The sequence below is a fragment of the Ostrea edulis genome, chromosome 3, assembly GCF_947568905.1.
Source record: "Ostrea edulis chromosome 3, xbOstEdul1.1, whole genome shotgun sequence".
In the NCBI taxonomy this organism is placed as follows: domain Eukaryota; kingdom Metazoa; phylum Mollusca; class Bivalvia; order Ostreida; family Ostreidae; genus Ostrea; species Ostrea edulis.
In genome coordinates, this window is record NC_079166.1 from 56,668,156 (window position 1) to 56,687,101 (window position 18,946).

The following is an 18,946-nucleotide window of genomic DNA, read 5'->3' on the forward strand; positions in this document are numbered from 1 at the left end:
TCTGTGTGGAATTTTGCTACAGATCTAGTCTAGACTATTTAGAGTTGTGTGGTAAAGTTTGACACATATCTAGTCTAGACTATTTAGAGTTCTGTGATGAAGTTTGCCACAGGTCTAGTCTAGACTATTTACAGTTCTGTGATGACGTTCGCCACAGATCTAGTTTAGACTATTTATAGAGTTCTGTGATGAAGGTTGGTATAGATCTAGTCTAGACTATTTAGAGTTCTGTGATGGCGTTTGTCAAAGATCTAGTCTAGACTATTTAGAGTTATGTGGTGAAGTTTAGTATAGATCTGGTCTAGACTATTTAGAGTTCTGTGAAGGTTGCTATAGATCTAGTCTAGACTATTTAGAGTTCTGTGAAGTTTGCTACAGATCTAGTCTGGACTATTTAGAGTTCTGTGACGAAGTTTAGTATAGATCTAGTCTAGACTATTTAGAGTTGCGTGGTGAAGTTTGCCACATATCTAGTCTAGTCTATTTAGCGTTCTGTGAGGTTTGTGTTTAAATGACAACTTTATCCATTCAAAATCTTCATTAGAAAATTAAATAAAATTCATAATATGATTTTGTTGACAATGTGACTTTGCCCGTTAGTTCAATTCATATGATTTTGAAATTTGCAATTCGTAGAATTTGCTAGGTTCATTGCAGAAGATTTATAACCAAACGGTTAACGTTGCAATCTAAAAGACAGCAAGCAGGCGTCTTCTACCACAGAAAACTTAACAGAAACTCCAATCTCGCTCCTACCGACACCATATACAGACTTTCTTTAACGCAAAGGGAGAAAATGCAACGGACCAGGCTGTAACTCAAACCCCCTGAATCTCCAGTCAGGTGCTCTACCAACCTAGTTATCTGGCAAAAGGCGATCGAACCCGTCTGACCGCCACCATGTGTAGAGAGTGCTCACAAGTCTACGTATACGTACTCCTAATCTCGGTTGAGATTCGGCTCGGCTGAATATTTGGACTGATGCCTCAGTGAAGGCGTGAGTCCAAATATTCAGCCGAGCCGAATCTCAATCGAGATTAACATACCCCCACCTCTGTAATCGCAAACTAATGTACCAGCCTGGGTGAAGAACAACTTATAATGAATAAAACAATGATGTACTTCAGCCGTTGAGTCATTTCGTATAAATTACAAGTATTGTCTCTGTGGCGAGTAGTCACGTCGAGTTCGATTAAATCTATTAGGTCCAGGCTTAAATTCAGCAGTCCAGCCAAAACAATTCATTATATCTCATTCACACACATTGCAAGTGTGCACAAATTCACATCATTGAAAAACCCTGTGCACATTATCTGAACACCCTTCTGCACAATACCCCGATGAAGACTACACATAAATTATATGTACTATACGTACATTATAATCTAAATTGACAGGAAAACTCGGTACAGAAAGTAATACTAGAATGTTCCCCATCTCCAATAACTGATGGATTCAAGAACATGTAGTCACTGTACTTGAAAGGCTGAATTGAAAAGCCAAAAACAGGCATTTCAGATTCATTTAATCTGACATAGAAGCTCAATGGTAGAGCTGTAGGATGTGATTTTTAAGACCTCGATAAAGTCAAATCCACTTCGTCTGGTTTTCCCATCTTTGAAGACTTCCCTAACATTGTAAAGTTTTAGGACAAATAAAAAAACCCAGTTTCTTTGTCACTTTTATTTGTACAAATCTATCTACTTGTACAATACTAGGATGACCTAATCATTTATAAATATCAAACGCAATACATCCTCGCTTCTTAATATTATTTCAGATGTTAATGTACATTTAGTCTGAAAACAAACGCAACAAAGATCTTGTCAAAACTTTCAAAGCATCACTTGAACACTGTAGAAAATCACCAAAATGTTTTATGCCATTGAAGAATGTTTACATTACATATCTTCATAGCCAATACATGTGTGTCAGTCTCCAATACATTGTGCAGCCATACTGACCAGTAAACAATTGTTTTCTGTAGCTGAAGGTTGTTAGTTTTCTGCTGAAATGTATTTAATACTTATAGTTGTATTTAATACTATGTAAATCAGATGATGCCTTCTCTATGTAATTGAAATAACCCTCAAATTACCTGAATATTGCCAGAAAAGAATGATTTACTTCTAAATATGGCTGATGTTCTGACAGTCTATTGAGGACTGTCAATTCACATGTAGACTTCAAATGAATATATTACAGTACGAAAATATTCACATCTCAGTCAGACCATTTTCACAATATAAATACAATGGTAGGCACAACATGAGAAAACCATACATCATCAACCAATCAAATCTATGCAAGTTCTACAATTTACCAATCGAAAACATACACTGTATTTGCATTTCCCTAAAAAATGTTAATATGCAACCAACCAATAGAAAACACTGTCACATACATGTATGGTGTAAATCACATCACATATTATAATCTGTGAATACAGTTAGCTTATTCGGTTTTCACTGTATGTTGTATAGTGAGTATTAATAAGACTTCAATTTCATCAAATATTGATTCAAAACTTACATACATTTAAAAAAAGGAAAGACTATATTAGAAATCGCACACTAAATTTCATGGTTTTTTCTACATTACTTGATTCAATACAACATTCGTGCCTGACTTTCTCTGAGATCACTTCAACTGGACACAGCGACACTATTCCACGTTCTCTAAATATCATGTCTGATCCAAGATTTAAAAAAAAAAGACACTCTCCAGTGATTTGGAAATGGAATGCAGGTTTTCCTTTAACGAATGTTTGATTTTTGGTCAGAAAGAAGAAAATCAATGAATATAAATTGGAACAAGAATTCCGAGCTATGATGAAGAACTATTTCATTTAAAAATCCATCCATACAAAAACTCGCTAAAATTCATATCTAGAAAATCATTCAAAAGATGACAGAATCTAAAACTTGATGGAAACTTTGATTGTCTGACATGTGTCTCTGATCTCTGACATTTCAGAACTTCCAACACACTGTAAATATAAATAATTCAAGCATGGTGGTACAGTCAACACTTGCAACTGAACTACCTACACATACATAACTGCCTTCAACGGCTTTTTGTCGCAAAAAATATATTGGCATCATGGAAACAACAACTAAGTGTAAAGATTATCCCCGGAACACATGTTGTTAACATCAGACGTAAATTTCCACAATAAAATTGTAGTACAATAATTAAGTTGAAACATGATCTTTTTTTTCAACATATCCTTAACCCTTTTCTTTATTCATGAGAATGTAGCAAAACAAAACGAAAACAAACCAATGACTAGTCACATCTTAAAATTGTTTGTACAACAAACTGTTTCAAATTATCTGTTGCCTGACATAATTCTGAAGAAATAAATATTCAAGTGGTAAATATTTACATAATGACAGATATACAAGCACAAACAGCATGAAATGCTTTATAAATTACGGTATAATTAGCCATTTTTGTTTTTGCATGAACTACATATTGAGCAGAAGTGGGGGGTGGGAGGTGGACTGCAATCAAGTTTCTTCTACATCAAAGTTCAAAAGTTTTTTCATTGTTACTAGTATATTCTTTCTGCCATCTTGTGTATTTCATTTCCAGCATAGTTTTAACCTCATTACAGACACATATACAATACATACAGTTTGGGAATTGTATGTGGGTAACAGCTCAATATCTATATACAAAAACAGAACATAAATATCTTAAAAAGGATCAACAGACAAAGCTAGACACCTAGGGTCACTAGCAAGCAGGTCAAGGTCATTTATATACAAACAAACACATGTACAAAATGTGCATGCAACAACATCTGAGAACAGTGAACCTTGACTTCAAGCTTAGAGCTGGGTTAAATATATCTATGTACAATGAAGGTCAACAGTCTCACCTTCACCAATATAACCTCAAGAATGCTATGTGATTTTACACAAGTCTCTCATTTACATTTTTGCTATCTAATCTGCATCATGCACAAAGGTTCTCTCACATTGGAATACTGATATGTTTTGTTCCGGTATGTTGCACATGATCGAATCTACTCTGTTGAATGATGGAATATGAAAAATGAATGATACATAAAATATCACCGTTTGTAAAATGCTGTCAAAAAATGTTTCTATATCTTGTCAATGTCCATCAACATTGATAAAAATGTACAAAACATTTATTTTCAAATGTAAAATTCTGATGTTACATTTGTTCAGAATGCATTCATTCACATCTTAATCAGACATGTTTAAAATTCAGAACATTTTTCTCTACATGCATGTACATTATTTTCTCTTCATATTTCTGCATACGTACAACGCTGGACAGTACGTATAATGTACATCTCTTTCACTTCAAGCATTCCATTATCATCTTCAGCACCAAAGTCCTACAGTACAGCTTTACGACCATTCATCATGATCCCAATATCACAATAATCAAAATTAGGCCTGGAGATCTTTGTTCTTATGAAAATATACTCCATTTTCAAAACTTCTTAGTTTTTCTTTCAAACTGTGATTTTACATTAAACATTTATCCAATGAAAATCCTGAGAAACTGTTGTGCAGTAAGGGAGACAATCCCAGTAATATGTCATGTATTGCTGATGCATCACATACAATTTTCAATTTCTCCCTAACATACAAGTCGTCAATGAGTGAACAGATATTGCTTTAAGGATAGGCAGGACAGTGGCGTGAGAAAAAAGCTTTTTTCGTTAATGAATTTCCCTCATACTTGGTAAATTTGTTGTAATGGGGAGCCTCAATACAAATATGTCTAAATCATGTGAGGATTCTTTTTCTGGAAGGGAGTTTTGAACATGGAAGAGATATTTTTCCAGTAAAGGGAGTTATGGGCCCGGAAGAGTTACTGTTACACCTCAACAATTTTCTTATTCATTTAAGAACCTTGTCACTGTGAAATCACAATGTACAATTTGTGTACATCTCATAGGCCACTATGAGATGTACCGTAATTTGGTAGGCTATGATGTCATAGCTAGTAAAGTATAACAGCCACTTATTATGATGTTGCATTTCTGGCATAACATATTTCAATCATGGGATCAGTGTCCTGCCTATCCTTGAAAGTAAAAAAAAAAATTATAAATATATACCGGTATGCACTTGCCACTGGCATTACTCTTCATTTTTTTCCTCAAAGTTCTTATACAAATACATATAATATTTGAAATCCCAAATTAAGCAGCCAGTATCAACAGCAAAAATGTTGAGGTGCTCAAACAAACTTTAAAATACACCCCCCCCCCCCAACTATAGTACTTTTAAGACTAGGTATATTTAAAACTGGGTATACTACCAAGGATATTTAAAGGGCTTCTTTAGTATAATTAACTAGTTCCTAATGAACTGAAAAAAAGTTTAGTCTTCAATTTTATACCCTTTTCTCACCCCTATTTTCCTAAACACTTTAATTTCACTTCTGAGAAATTAAGACGTGTGTGTCTGCCTTTTTTAAGCATATGAAATATAACAACAGTAACCATCACAAATGCACCACTATCTGACAGGTCCTTATGCGTATACACATGTGTAACATAACCTGCACTTGAAATTACATTGTACGATTTTCCAACCTGTCAGTCAAATTATCAAACAGAAGGAAAGAGTTTTTTTGCAAATACAGCAGACTTAAAATTCATTTACACAATCAGAATTCAACGTGAAAGCAGTGTCTCTAAAATGTGTTTTTGATGCATTGGAATTTTCCTGTGTTGTAAATAAATAGTTTTTCCCTGAGATAATATACAATATCTATAAATATTGTATACCAGCATCTGCAGCATAATTAACTTATTTAAAGCCACACATTAAACAAAACTGAGCAAATTACAGCCCACACTCTGGGACATATCAATACAGTGCACTGATTACTGGCTTCAAACCTCTCAGGACACAAAAATAAATTAAAATCAATTGAAGCTCCTAAACTGTTAAATTTTTGTATTAAATAATATTTTCTAATTTTAAATCCCATAAAATTTCAGTTCTAGCATCCAAAAAGAAATTTTATCCCAATCGGCATTCAATTTAAAGTTCCCCTCCCCCACAATTAATCAAAATTACAATATTCAACATTTAATCTTGACCCCAAAATACTGAATTTGAAATATGTATCAAATGACAAAGAAATATATACACAGCACATGGAAGGCGAGGATAACTAACTGTTCAAGAATAAATAATTTACGCAAAGAATAGAGGTAGATGGAGACAAAGTCTTAAAGGAGTATGTCACTTATACATCATGTTTGAAACCTCACTTAAGTTCTTCAAATATTTATAATAAAAACATGTCAACACTCAGAGCAAAAGGATTTACAGAAAGGGTTAGACAAGGAATTTTAGTATTTTGACGGTAAAGAAATTGGAAGGAATGTTTTCTATAATAGAGTATGCTAAATTTCATCTTTTTTTGAAAAACACAACTAATTCGCATGAGGCATAAATTTGGAATACCATAAAATTTCATGGCTATAAAAAGTAATGCTTTGATAGTGCCCATTACTATGACTGTGGAATATGATAAAATAACCTTTGGAAAGGAAAACCTAAATTTCTCCTCCCATTGGCTACAATTGATTCAGCTAGAAAAAAAAATCATCATTGGAGCTATTTCATTTCACAAAACAGCAGATATTTTCAAATCTTTAAAAATAAAAATAAATTCTGAAAAATATCTTAATCAATGCTTATTTTCTTTGATTCTCCATTATGAGATCTCAATGAAAAAGAAAATATTGCAGCCATGACTCATCAAAGAACATCCAGCATATTATCCCATCAATTAAAGTCTGTCATGAAACAATAATTTAAAAAAAAAAATAACATTACAAAATTCTATTTGCACTTTGGGAACTTGGTTGCTAAGTGATGTCACTTTCTGCGGTGTTTGCGGAGTCTGTGGTGTTGATAGATGGAAGAGTGGAGGTTGGCCGCCGTCGGTTGAGGTAGTCGCTTGAGAGGGATGGAGCAGGTTAGGAATTCTTCTACATCCTTCTCTGGAACCCAGCAATCTTGTATTCTACAAAGAGAGTGGAAACAAAGTTTTGAACACAACTGGCCAACATTTGAAACATTGGACCTGGAGACGGCAACAGGTTTTGTTGGATTTCTAATTTCCTTGATAGTGGAATTGGAAATAACAACATTCTGTTGAATCTCTTGTCCCTCCAGATGATAAAATAGTAAACAAACATGTGAAACATCAGACTGAGGAATGGAAACATTTTGTTGAATCTTAATGCTCCCAGACTGCATACAGTAGAATATACATGTAATTAGATAAATTCTCTTTGTTAACAAAGTCCAGTTGAGATTACAGAGCAGAGATGCTCAATGCATCCAACCCAATACATCAAAAGGACTGCACTATATCCCTTCAAGGCTGCAAAGTTTAACAGATCAAAACTTAGGGTGCCTCCAATCAAATGCATGTATGCCCACAGGCCTTATCAGTCACCCGAGTAAAAGTATTATTTGCCCAAAGGGCTATGAAAATAATTTTCCTGTTCTGCATATCTAAGTTTAAATTGTAATATTCAGCAGTATAAAACAATATGTGTTTTTTAAGGAACACAAATGCCACCGAAAAGTGACTATTCTGGACCAGCGAGAACCCTGCGATTGCAAAATTCACAATTTTGGTACATTCTTTTATGATTTTCCTAAATATTTGTACTGTAAACACTAGCAAAATTAAAGTTTTCCAAATGATATAGGCATTTAATCATTGTGGTCCATTTCAGCCCCACGCTCGTACCAAAACCCCTGACCCCTAGGATCATAAAAATTACAATTTAGGCAAAGGGTATCTGCTCCTTATAAATATCTATATATAGTGTCAAGTAACAGTATCAACAGTATTAAATGGAATAATTTAAATGCTTTACACATGAACAATAAATGCCAAGTTTGACCTTGCCCTAGAGTCAGAACCTCTGTCATGAAATTCACAATTTTATAGAGGCATTCCTGTTGCATCTAGTTTTTCTTAAAGATTTACAGCTGTAGAGGACAAGATTTTTTTGAAAATTGATAAAATTCTAATGCATGAAGGAAACTGAAGGTACCCTACAGACTGTTCAATGTGAGCCCGTGTGACTCAGGACATGTGACCATGCCCAATCTCACTTCATTTTAAACCTAACTAACTGCTTCATGTGGAATGAACTATGGACAATAACATACAGCTGTTTTAAAACTTTGCAAGCCAATGTACATCATGGTACAGCATTTGTGAGGCCTACCTAAACATCATTGATCATAGCTAGCCCTGTCCAAGTGCATTATATTTTTTCTCCTCCTGTCAGAGTTGTCTTAACTAGAAGAACTTACACATGTTCTGGCTGCCAGTGGAGAAGGGCTTGGACTTTTCCAGTGCGATCTGTTCTTTTTGCTATTACCTACAAGGAAGTATCAGAACCGTGTAAACACTCAGAGTAGCAGATACTGTAGTTGTCATATTACAGCCTTACAATATTGTCATATTACAGCCTTACAACATTGTCATATTACAGCCTTACAATATTGTCATATTACAGCCTTACAATATTGTCATATTACAGCCTTACAATATTGTCATATTACAGCCTTACAACATTGTCATATTACAGCCTTACAATATTGTCATATTACCATGATTACAGCCTTACAATATTGTCATATTACAGCCTTACAACATTGTCATATTACAGCCTTACAACATTGTCATATTACAGCCTTACAATATTGTCATATTACCATGATTACAGCCTTACAATATTGTCATATTACAGCCTTACAATATTGTCATATTACAGCCTTACAATATTGTCATCTTACAGCCTTACAAAACAATATTGTCATATTACAGCCTTACAATATTGTCATATTACCATGATTACAGCCTTACAATATTGTCATATTACAGCCTTACAATATTGTCATATTACAGCCTTACAACATTGTCATATTACAGCCTTACAAAACAATATTGTCATATTACAGCCTTACAAAATAATATTGTCATATATTACAGCCTTACAATATTGTCATATTACCATGATTACAGCCTTACAATATTGTCATATTACAGCCTTACAATATTGTCATATTACCATGATTACAGCCTTACAATATTGTCATATTACAGCCTTACAATATTGTCATATTACAGCCTTACAATATTGTCATATTACAGCCTTACAACATTGTCATATTACAGCCTTACAAAATAATATTGTCATATTACAGCCTTACAATATTGTCATATTACAGCCTTACAATATTGTCATATTACCTTACAAAGTAATCTTGAAAACAGCATTTTCATGCAGTGTCAATTACAGGTAATGCTTAATTGTCTTAATTTGTTCTTACATCTCAGTATCAAAGTGTAGTATAGAGATTGATTTATGATAGAATAATTCAGAGCTTTCTGATTGGCTAAGATCTAGAAAACAAAAACAAATGTTACATTCACGTGCGCACACTTTCAAGTTGAATATAATATATGATTTCTCGGACCAAAATTTCTAAACCATTGATTTTTTTGTTTTGGCCGTAAACTTTTGTCTCGTCTTACTTTCGACTAGATCTTGTACTATATTGTGAAGAAACAGCGACTTCTATCACAAACTGGTAACAATATTGTAATGTTGAATTATTCTAACATCGCACCTGAAGATGACCGACCAAGTATCATTTGGCAAGTTTTAGAAGCTGATTTCGATATTTTAATTAATTCATCTAGTCATATAATAAACAAAAACTCATGTCCCCAGTAAAAACTTTTATCTGCATGTATACAAAACAGCCAACCAGGAATTTCGTATGCACTGGTAAATAAGTTTTAATGTTTTAAATTATTCAGTCGTATAATACTGAAGAACAATATTCATCTCATGATCTGTGCTCAGTGAATACCGTACTTCTCAGGTAGCAAAAGCAAAAGCAGAAATGTCAATAACTGTATAGTGTACATGCATGAACTATGATTCCTTGAATGTGTTAGGACTTCAGAGTTGCCATAGACACTGGTTTGCAAGAATGTTTTTTGTGTCAAGAAGTTGTGAAGAATGACAAGCCGAGTCCAGTAACATTTACACAACCACATTACTCTGTTAATTGATAGATTCATTTTATATTGTTTAACGTCCCTCTCGAGAATTCTCCCCTCATATGGAGACGTCACCATTGCCGGTGAAGGGCTGCAAAATTTAGGCCTATGTTCAGCACTTACAGCCTTTGAGCAGGGAAGGATCTTTATTGTACCACACTTGCTGTGACACAGGGCCTAAGTTTTTGTGGTCTCATCCGAAGGACCGCCCCATTTTATTTAATCGCCCCTTACAACAAGCAAGGGGGCACTGAGGACCTATATTCCAACCCGGATCCCCACGGGATCATTACTCTGTTAACTTACAATACAACAATAAATTGTCAAATACAAAGTTCTAATGACATCAAACAAATCCTCTGAATATGACAACACAATCTACAGGTAAGTGAGGTAAGGCGCCCATTATTTCTGCTAGTGGTGTCCATTATTTCTGTTAATTTCCAGCCATCTTTCTTGCATTGCTTGCAAACAGTTTCCTCATGATATTTGTACTTACATGGCTGTGGAATGTGGCGGAGTTTGAGCTGCCATTGAGATCAATTTGTGTAACTTCTGTTATGTATGTCAGTTGTAAACGTAGCTTCTCCATTAAACCATCGTCAAAGAAATCCACTTGTTTAACTGGAAAGGAGAAAGAAAATCAAAATCTGTTTTAAATTTGTTGTTAACATTAGTAGCAATTAACTTTTGAATTTGGTTCCCCATACCTTCTTCTACTGTAAATTTAAATGGAGTTGCCTCCCTTTAACCTGGTTAAGTTGTCTCATGTCAAAATATTTCACATGATCAAGTTGGGGGGTTGTCTGTTTGTTTTTGGTTAGGGGAAGAGGAGCATTATGTTCTAGGCATTTAAATTACTAGCGGTGAAATATTTTTACACTTACTATTTCATGCATGCAGACAAATCACTCACTGACTTAAAAAAAAACTGGAAACTATTTAATGGGACATTAACATATTGCTACATGATAAATTGTGTTGATTAACATGTATGGTATGTGAATAAGGGGTTTTATTCATTTATAAACAATGCTCATCTATTACATAATGCTTTAAAAAATCTAGCCAAAAAAAACCCCCCAAAACAAAAACAACACTCATTCATTTGAATTTCGCAGTTATGCTCAATGACAATGAAATATTAATACCCTGTAGGAGACCATAAAAATCATATGTACCGCAGTTAATATGATAATTGTCTCCACTGTGAAATGAAGAAAAAGATCCATCCAAACTGTTTTACAATCAAAAAAGTAAACTACAACTGATTGGGAAAAAAAATGCCTGACACAAAAACCACCCAGGGAATATGCCCATAAAAGCTATAAAAGGCAGTGTATCCGATTTCATATGCTCTTTACATCTGATTGTGCCAGCAAGGTCTATTCATCAGACTTAAATTACACTGGCATTACTGCTACCAGGAAAAAAAAGTCTTGATTTTGAAACACTTGTACATGAATGCATTGAAAATCAGAAACTTCACTGTCTACAATACAATATATCTAGCATATTACATAACTAAATGTGTAAATATATAAATGTGTGTAGATAAAACTACTGGTTTATAACCAGTTATCAAGTCCTTGAATTTTATCACGTTAAATTGAGAAATAAAAATCATTAGGAGTGTTGCAACAGTGCTAACTCAACATATACTATAGATAGGTGGGTGGTGGGGGAGGTATATAATCGAAGTATTATAGAGCTCTGCATCACTACATTATGCAGCCACTTGTACACACTCTCTGCAGCCCACACGTAGGGAAGTAAACAGTTACAGCTGTGTCAGATTCTATTCCTGCACAAACAGTATTTTTGGCCTCCTTCTTTTTTTCTGAATGACTTTCTTTGTTTATAGTTATCTGGGTGGGTGATGTTACATAACACTGTACTCATCTCCCCCGTGTGCTTGTATAACTTGGTTGTTCAGATATATCAGTTTCACATAGGCTGTAACATTAGTAAGATTGCTTCAGCGGGAAATATTGTACATGTTGTAATGCCAAGTTGTCTAATGACACGACATATCATCTCATTAGCGAAGCGAGGAAATCAGTTAAAGGGAGATCCCTGTCTATACTAAGAAAGTGCACCGCAAGGACCATCCACCACAGTACCACCAGGACCATCCACCACTGGGACCTGATCTACCACAGTACCACCGCTGGGACTTGATCCACCACAGTACCACCACTGGGACCTGATCTACCACAGTACCACTGCTGGGACCTGATCTACCACAGTACATGTACCACCGCTGGGACCTGATCCACCATAGTACCACCACTGGGACCTGATCTACCACAGTACCACCACTGGGACCTGATCTACCACAGTACCACCGCTGGGACCTAATCTACCACAGTACCACCGCTGGGACCTGATCTACCACAGCTACGACCCCCTATCACAGTACCACTACATGCACATCATGTGTAGGACCATCCCCCACAGTACCACTACATGCACATCATGTGTAGGACCATCCCTCACAGTACCACTACATGTTCATCATGTGTAGGACCATCCCCCAAAGTACCACTACATGCACATCATGTGTAGGACCATCCCCCACAGTAACACTACATGCACATCATGTGTAGGACCATCCCTCACAGTACCACTACATGTTCATCATGTGTAGGACCATCCCCCAAAGTACCACTACATGCACATCATGTGTAGGACCATCCCCCACAGTACCACTACATGCACATCATGTGTATCCCCCTTCCCCACAGTACCACTACATGCACATCATGTGTATCCCCCACAGTACCACTACATGCACATAGCGCATTCCTATGTTTGCATGCTTGAAGTCATAGGTTGTGACACTGTCAATTGCAAATTCAAAATGAGGCCAGTGACCTACATAATGCATATACTTTGGGCCATGACTCCTTTGACAGCCCCCCCCCCCCCCCCCCCCCCCCCCCCTTGATGCATCAACTAACAAAGTCTGAAGCTCACAGAGTGCAAGACATAGTCTGGACACCAATTTTAAGATGGAAGTCACAGTGACCTATATTTGGTTTGTGACAGCCCCCCCCCCCCCCCCCCCCCCCCCCTGATGCATCAACTAATAAAGTCTGAAGCTCACAGAGTGCAAGACATAGTCTGGACACCAATTTTAAGATGGAAGTCACAGTGACCTATATTTGGTTTGTGACAGCCCCCCCCCCCCCCCCCCCCTTTCTGATGAATCAACTAATAAAGTGCGACAGTGTGAAATAGAGACATGAAACCCTTTACCATAATACAGCCCATCAAAAGAAATAAATTGTTCATGCAATAAATCTGGCACAAGGGCACTTAAATTTACTATATCAGTAAAATTGATGCCTTTCTGTTAGTTTTGAATAGTGAGTTGGGTGAATTGGAGAGTGTATCAGTTATTAATATAGACCTAAATCTGCCTATCAGTGAGCATTTGGTGCTAATGGGATGATCACAAAACCAGCAATTCCTCCCCAATGACTGTCTAATAAGAACCTTGTTACTTGCACTTCAAATACAAGTACAATTAATGTTAACTTCTACCGAGTACATATAGGGGATCTGAGATCACAACACCAACTAAACAGACCACCATGTCTCGAAATGTAAAATAAGTCTGGCAGCTTTATCATACGAACATTGGACTTTACAGTCAATTTTTTCTCTCCATTAGATAACTACACATTCATCACTATGGCAAATGATCAGTCAGTCTAGGGGTATTATTAGTTACCTAGTCATCTAGTGACCTGGTACGGGATGATACCAGGTCACTAAGTTCAAACTTAGTGACCTGGTGTCATCCCGTACCAGGTCACTAGATGGCTAGGTAACGAATTTACCCCACCGATGACCTATTATGTTAATATGCATGAGGCTATTGCGTACCAGAACTACAGACAACACCGTACCATAAATGTTCCTTGTTCAAAGACGACTGTATTTAAACAAACTTTTGCTTGGACAAACATCATACCATTATATGTATACATCATATCATTATATGTGTACATCAGCGCAAATATACCCAGTGTGATTATCAGTAATTTCTTCTTTTTTTCGATCTCGTCTGCTGCCAAACTTGCAAACCGTTTGGCCGCCATTGTTGTTGACAAATGCAACAAGAAAGATAACTCGCAAGGAAGCCTGGTATAAATTTTGACGGTGACATGGGATAGAATATCCCAAGTCTTCACGTGACCGTAATAAGCCAATCACTATTCAGGATCTCCCAACTAACTTGTCAAAGGTGGGGTAATCTAAAATATTCATTCTGCACATCTTAATTAAGGCATTCCCATCATATCCCCTTCATTTCCAGTCTTATAAATTGTATCTCAAGTATATATGTATACCCAAGATAATAAAAGTTGTAGATGGGGACAAGATGGTACTGAGCTGGTGGCACGGATCTACAGACTAAAGCAATCAAAGTCTTTTAGCATTAAATTAAAAAAAAAAAAAAAAATCAAAATTTGATGTTTATATGTTTTTTCTGATTTGATGGCAAACAGTTTTTCGTAATTCACCTTTGAATTAGAACGCTTTACCCGATATTGTATTGCGTTGTGTGACGACACAATTGAACGAGACGATTGAACAGTTTGAATGACATGTTTGATGTAATACAACAAGAGTTTTCATTGGCCGATTACAGCCCACCCACTTTCTTCAGCGGATTCAGTGTAGCTGGAGAACTATAGCTCTCTGAAAAGATCCACCTCTTATAAAAACCTTCGATTTACGGGTCACAAAAAGCTGCGGACGGTTGAGGCCTGAAATCAGTGTATTCTTGTGTTGCTGTCTCATAAACTCAATATTAGAAAAATCTGAACATATTTTCCTACTGTATACTTGTGTCCAAACATACCTTCAAATATTCATTAAAGCCACACACGACCCGAAAACTCGCAGCTTCAAATGATTTCGTTTGTTGACGTAAGCCATGTTAGGTAGCCGGTCAATTCGAACTCTTTTGCTATTGGTATCTATTCATAAAATTGGTTGTAAGTTATGTATTCGCTCTTCAGTTATTAACAACACGAATAATTAATAGACATTAAAACATATAGTTTTTGTAAAGGTAAAATAAGCTCTTGATTAACGAAAATGCTACAATAAGCCCATTAGATGGAGACTGGCTGGCGTGGCCGCCCATGACTAATGAAAGCTGCATTGCCGTGAGTTTAGCTATTTGAATAATTATCATTTAATGGGACTGGGGTGGTATATTATTTAAACTATTTAACTAAAATATTGGTGGGGTATTAGTACACATCTAGACGCTATTGTGCCAGTATGGAAATGAACCGGGATTCGAATTGACTGGCTACCTAATATGGTTACGTCTACGAACGAAATCATCAAAAGCTGTGATCGAGTTTTTGGGTCGTATGGGGCTTTAAATATTTGAAGGTATGTTTGGCCACAAGTATTGTAGGAAAATATGTTAGGATTTTTTTTAATATTAAATTTATGAAACAACACAAGAATACAACTTTTTCTCTTTCTTCCTTTGAAGTTTTATTTACCATCTAGCATCTGGCCGTCATGTTTTCAAATGCTGACTACTCCCGTATAAGGGAATTTGGGCGGACTTATATACATATGGATCAATGAGAGTTTCTGTTGCATTTCGCAATTGTTTTATTGGTACAATTTTCTTCAGGTCAAAGTGAAATGTATGACCTTCACCTTATGGCCTCATGAAAACAATTTGGTCATCTGTCAAATCACACATTTTCAAACCTCAATCTATAAATTTTGGTTCCAACCCTCCCCCTGAAATACTTACCACCAGGAGGTCGACTTCGTCGACACTTCCTCTTCTTCCACATCTTGGTGGGTGTATCCTCACGTGACTTCGAAGGTCTATGGTTAGGCAACTGTTGTAGTTTGAAGTGATTGTTTACATGTTTTTCCAATCCCTTTTGTGATGTGAAACTGAGAGAGCACCCGTCCACAATGCATCGGAATGGTTTGTCACCACAATGGCACACCACATGCCGCTCGAGCCACGCTCGCGAGCTTGACTGAACACTATACACCTTACATCCTTCCCATAGACACGAGACTTTCTTTCCCTCCTGAGAATCCACATGTTTTGACTTTATGTGTTCTAAGATTCCTTGCTCTTCAAAGTCTTCACAATCACAGTCTTTCCATTTGCATGTCAGAGGTGGTGGTGGTGTGTCCTTGCATTCGCACTGTGAACTGTCTGCTGATCGACTGTCCTTACTGATGGGACTCAGAAGACAGTTCATAGAGGAAGGTGTACATGAACGGGAGTTGTCAGGGGTAACGGAACAGCCTCCATCATTGGTCAGCGGTGAGGCATCAAGAGATCCTTCGCTTGAACAAGTCGCCACACTGTCCTGTCGGGTGGTGTCTGGCATGCAGACACTCTCCATAACATGGGGCATCTCCTCGTCACTGAAACTATAAAATCAGAAAAATAAATACATACAACCTATCACCTCTAGTATTATGCTATCATTGAAATTAAACAGGGAAAACTGATATCACTAAAATTAAACAAGAGAAAACTGATATCACTAAAATTAAACAAGAGAAAACTGATATCACTAAAATTAAAGAGAAAACTGCACTAAAAATTAAACAGAAAAAACTGATATCACTAAAATTAAACAAGAGAAAATTGATATCATTGAATGATCATTTCTCCACTAAGATTGTTTTCCCACTATCCAAATTATGTAAATATTATCTAAGTAAAAAATACATCAATGACTGATTGACTGCTATCTTATATATTTTTTCTAATATCATTGATAATCACACATTCATCCCAACAGAATCACTTCACTGTCAACATAATCTTATCATTTATCTTCTGAACAGGCTTGAAATAGTGCAGACTAAAGAAATAATTCTTAACATGAATAAACCCTTGCAGACCTATACATTTCAGTAAAATAAAGCCTCAAAGACAAATTAACTCACAATCATGAACTTGCGAAGCATTGTGATTGGTATTCTAAACTTTAGTCATGAAAAAATGACTGACAGTTGTTTATAAACAAGCACATTTACATATCGAAAGCAAGACAACAATAAAAAGAGGTATTAAGAAAAGAACCACTACCATAATCAGTATCTGCAACTAAAGCAGAAAACCAGGTCGTGTTTGAAATTTCTAATCATGTCTTCAGACAGACCAACACAATAACCGATACACAATTTACTGTTTTATATGTTAAAATGCACCACATGGCATTCACACAGAAAACAAAGCACTGGAAATCATAACAGAATACAGAACAGCTGCTCCCCATATCAAAATTGGTTACAGTTTTCAGTGTCATTTTTGGAGGTGAGAACAGGTGAAAGCTTCAGACATTCTACGCATTACCTGGCAGACAATTATGCTTGAGTTTACATGACACATCTGAAACACAACCTCACTAGTAGAAATTTTACAGTTTTTCTTCCACCACTGGAGTCCATTACATAACAATATAGTGATGATACATTAGACAGGGTTGGTCATGATTAAGTGAAATACAAACATGGACAACTTACTGGGCCCCTTACTTGACAATTAATAAACATGACAAAAAGGCTTGGTAAATTGTGAAATAACTCAATGGAATCTTTAGTGTTTAAAATATTCATATAAAGATACAAGTCTATGTACGTATTGTAATCTTCTGCATCTAAATAAAAATTCTGTCGTTTGATTCCATGATTGGATATAAACATCTACTATTAAAATTTCATGACTGAAATCAATGATTTGTCCTCAACAGAATACCATTGGACTATAGTTCATGAATGCAAAAAAAAAAAATAAAAAAATTCTTGAACACTAGATTTAGCATAAAAATGTGTAAACCGACAAACATATGACAATTGCAATGATAGAAAACCAGAATTGGACCCGGTGCAGCTGGTGACATGAAGTGTTGACCTACAGACGGTATTGAAAGCCTACTGTCAATGCGGTTGACGGCTTAATCTGGTGTCAATAGAATTCCTGCTCACTGTAAAGACATGGTGGAAACCTATGTGCTCTTTATCAAACCTCAGTTCGAATGAATGCAATACTTCATGCTAATATTTCCTTCATCAAATTTTAAAAAAAAAATTTAAAAAAATCTAGATCCTGTCCTTTTTCCAGAATGGACTCCTACACCATTTAAATTTTCAAGCTAACATTATAATACTTATCATATTCTACAAATGCACTAAAATCAATTTATCATTGATCCGTTGAGTGCTTTGCAAACCTAAAGATTTCTAAATTGCTTGTAAAAATCTTAAAAGGTCCTATACTCAGGGTATGAAAAATGATTGATTTTCAGGTGCTTGCTTATAGCGTCTTGCATTTCGAGGGTCACATGCAGTTATATGAAAACTAACATAATATTCAATAAGAATTAAGGCATATCTTGTAATTCAATATATCCCTTTGCAACAGGATATATATATAAACAACATATTTTCAGTTTGCAATGCAAAATGTACATTTTCTTCATCTCTGATTTGAGGGAATAATATTTTTGCACAAATATGAAACAACAGTTTCAACATTTTATATCATTTATAGATTAATTTTGATATGCTATTGGACTATATGTGTGTGTGTCAGTGCATGCAAGCACACACCCACATGCATGGTGAAATTTTAAACAAAGTGATCCATGAATTCCACATAAAATGTCTGCATTCACACACCAAATCTTGAACCATATGATACATATCAATAATTGATATTTCAGTTAAACCAAATCTGCATTATACCTGCTATTGCAATCAAAATCATCGATCATAATACAAAGTCAAGTTATCTAAAAATCAACGAATACCA

At 35.7% G+C, this 18,946-nt stretch overlaps 1 protein-coding gene across 1 annotated transcript in view; it reads right to left on the reverse strand.

Moving 5' to 3' along the window:
* Positions 1 to 1,668: 1,668 nt before the first annotated feature.
* The window catches only part of LOC125676408 (zinc finger protein aebp2-like), a 34,539-nt gene continuing 17,261 nt past the window's right edge, over positions 1,669 to 18,946 (reverse strand). Inside the window, exons 3-6 of the mRNA XM_056158221.1 lie at positions 15,911 to 16,554; positions 10,610 to 10,734; positions 8,349 to 8,416; positions 1,669 to 7,035 (exon numbers count right to left, since the gene is read on the reverse strand). Of these exons, the coding sequence (XP_056014196.1) occupies positions 6,888 to 7,035; positions 8,349 to 8,416; positions 10,610 to 10,734; positions 15,911 to 16,554 (985 nt within the window). The 3' untranslated portion in view covers positions 1,669 to 6,887. The remainder of the gene's footprint in view (positions 7,036 to 8,348; positions 8,417 to 10,609; positions 10,735 to 15,910; positions 16,555 to 18,946) is intronic.